The sequence below is a fragment of the Medicago truncatula genome, chromosome 7 (genome assembly GCF_003473485.1).
Source record: "Medicago truncatula cultivar Jemalong A17 chromosome 7, MtrunA17r5.0-ANR, whole genome shotgun sequence".
In the NCBI taxonomy this organism is placed as follows: domain Eukaryota; kingdom Viridiplantae; phylum Streptophyta; class Magnoliopsida; order Fabales; family Fabaceae; genus Medicago; species Medicago truncatula.
Window position 1 is genome coordinate 41,445,171 of NC_053048.1, and position 1,978 is coordinate 41,447,148.

General features: G+C 27.8%; 1 protein-coding gene across 1 annotated transcript; it reads left to right on the top strand.

The window, feature by feature from the left end:
- The first annotated feature begins 852 nt into the window (after positions 1-852).
- LOC120577163 (cysteine proteinase inhibitor 3) lies at positions 853-1,666 on the top strand. Its single transcript, XM_039828247.1, has 2 exons — positions 853-1,177; positions 1,350-1,666. Exons 1-2 carry the CDS (start codon positions 992-994, stop codon positions 1,473-1,475), a joined length of 312 nt encoding a protein of 103 aa, XP_039684181.1. The 5' UTR covers positions 853-991; the 3' UTR covers positions 1,476-1,666.
- The last annotated feature ends 312 nt before the right edge of the window (positions 1,667-1,978 follow it).

Genomic DNA, 1,978 nt, shown 5'->3' on the forward strand with positions numbered 1-1,978 from the left:
AACCTACTTTATGTGATTCTTGAAGGTATTTTGGTTGAAATCATCTCATTTCAAAGCCTTTTTAAACACCAAACACAAGGTAAGGTCGCATTCCTTAAAAAAATGTTCTTTGATTTTTTTTCTTCAGGACATTAATCCAGTTCATATTATATAATCTGAACTAGAGTGTTCCTGGTTCGGGTTATATATTACGAGTGTGTTCAATATGTGCTAAAATTACTTGTTTTTGGTAATTTTGTGTACGTATATTGATTTCTATAAGTGATTTAAAAAGTGTAACAAACTAGATAAGTGTATCTATATTTACTTTTTCATTATCTTAATTATACCTTTAAACAACAATTTTTTCTATAATAATTTTTTTTTTTAAGAAATAAAGATTGTTGTTGATGTCATTAAAAAATTTGAATTTAGATATATTTTTTGTTATATTGTTAGCTTCATTCAAATATATAATAATGGTTAGTTTGATCTATTATAATTTGAAAGAAAAACACATTTATATTTTTACTTTTAATCAATATTAAAATTTTATAAAAAAATAGCGTTCATAATTTTCAAACGTTAGCGCAATAGAAAGAGCTTAAAAACGGGCACATGGGCTGAATTTTCTCCTTCCAAGTATATCTTTAAACAAATTTAACTATAAAAATGCTATTTGGTTGGTGTCATTCAAAAAGATAAAATTTATATTATACTATTTATTATAGTTTTTAAAAAGATATTATATTTGTTATATTTTTGATATCATTTAAAATGATAAATATAGTTTGTTATAAATGAAGAATATCATATCTATTTTCCACACTTCTAGTTTATTCGTGGGCCATCCCTTTACTTAACAAACAAGTCGATAAACAACTCCTATTTAAGAAACCAAACCAAGCATTCTAAAAGCACTAAAAAAGAGCAACAAAGTAAAACTAAGCTACAAATCTCAAACCCTAAAATAACACACGATTCGTTTTTGTTTCAAGCAATAGTAGTGAATATGAAGAAGATGAAGTTTCATGCGATCTTTGTTACCGTTTTGCTCTTACTTTTTGGTCTCTTTGAGTTGGGTATGTGCATGAGTTTTGGACGTAAAATCATGAGAGCAAGCAAGGAAATTCCAGTCGATTCTCCTGAAATCCAAAGGTTCGCTGTTTCCGCCGTTGAACAACACAACATCCAAAAGGTATTAATCAAGGGTTTATAATAAATCGTTAGTTTAATATTATTCTTAGCTCATTGATTTAATTTTTTTCTCTGCCAAGTATCTATTATGCTAGAAGACTAGGCCTAATATCTAAGATTTAATTATTCAAGGGTTTATGCGTTTATTTATATATATTTCTTTTTTTATGCAGAATGACGTTCTTGAATTTGTAAAGGTATTGAAAGCCAAAGAACAGGTTGCAGCAGCTAGAATATATCATATTACCCCGGAAAGAGGAAGATATATGAAGCCAAAATATGGGTGCGTCCATGGATGAATGTAAACATGACGCAGGTGCAAGAATTCAAACTTGCTCATGACTTCTGTCAAGATGATTTACTAGTAGACAATATGTAATTGGCTAAGATATTTTAGTCTTTTCCAGTACCTAGTACTCTATTGTAACTCTTACTTTGAGGAATTTGTCATTCTAATGAAACCCTAGTCGTATTTGTATTTGTTGTTCTATTATCCTTTCTCTCTTATTTTTTGTATTGTTAACATTTTTTTTCTTCTAATATATATACTCATGAATTTCGATTATGAGAATAAATATGGAAATTCATATTTTCATATTAAAAAATGGAAATATGGCTCTCTGACTCTCATGTTGAACCATACAGATTTTTTTACTTTCTTTTGAGTTATAAATGATTTTGCTAGCATTATTGTTCCTCCAAAAGGATACTACTGTCTTTATTTTTAATTATCAATGGTTGTAATTATGAGAAAATGTACTCATTTTAATTATTAAGTCTTTTTCATGATGATCAACTCTCT

Coding starts and splice junctions, on each gene's coding strand:
- LOC120577163 (XM_039828247.1), top strand. CDS start 992: ATGAAGAAGATGAAGTTTCATGCGATCTTTGTTACCGTTTTGCTCTTA. Junction 1,178..1,349: donor AACAACACAACATCCAAAAG/GTATTAATCAAG, acceptor TTTTTTATGCAG/AATGACGTTCTTGAATTTGT.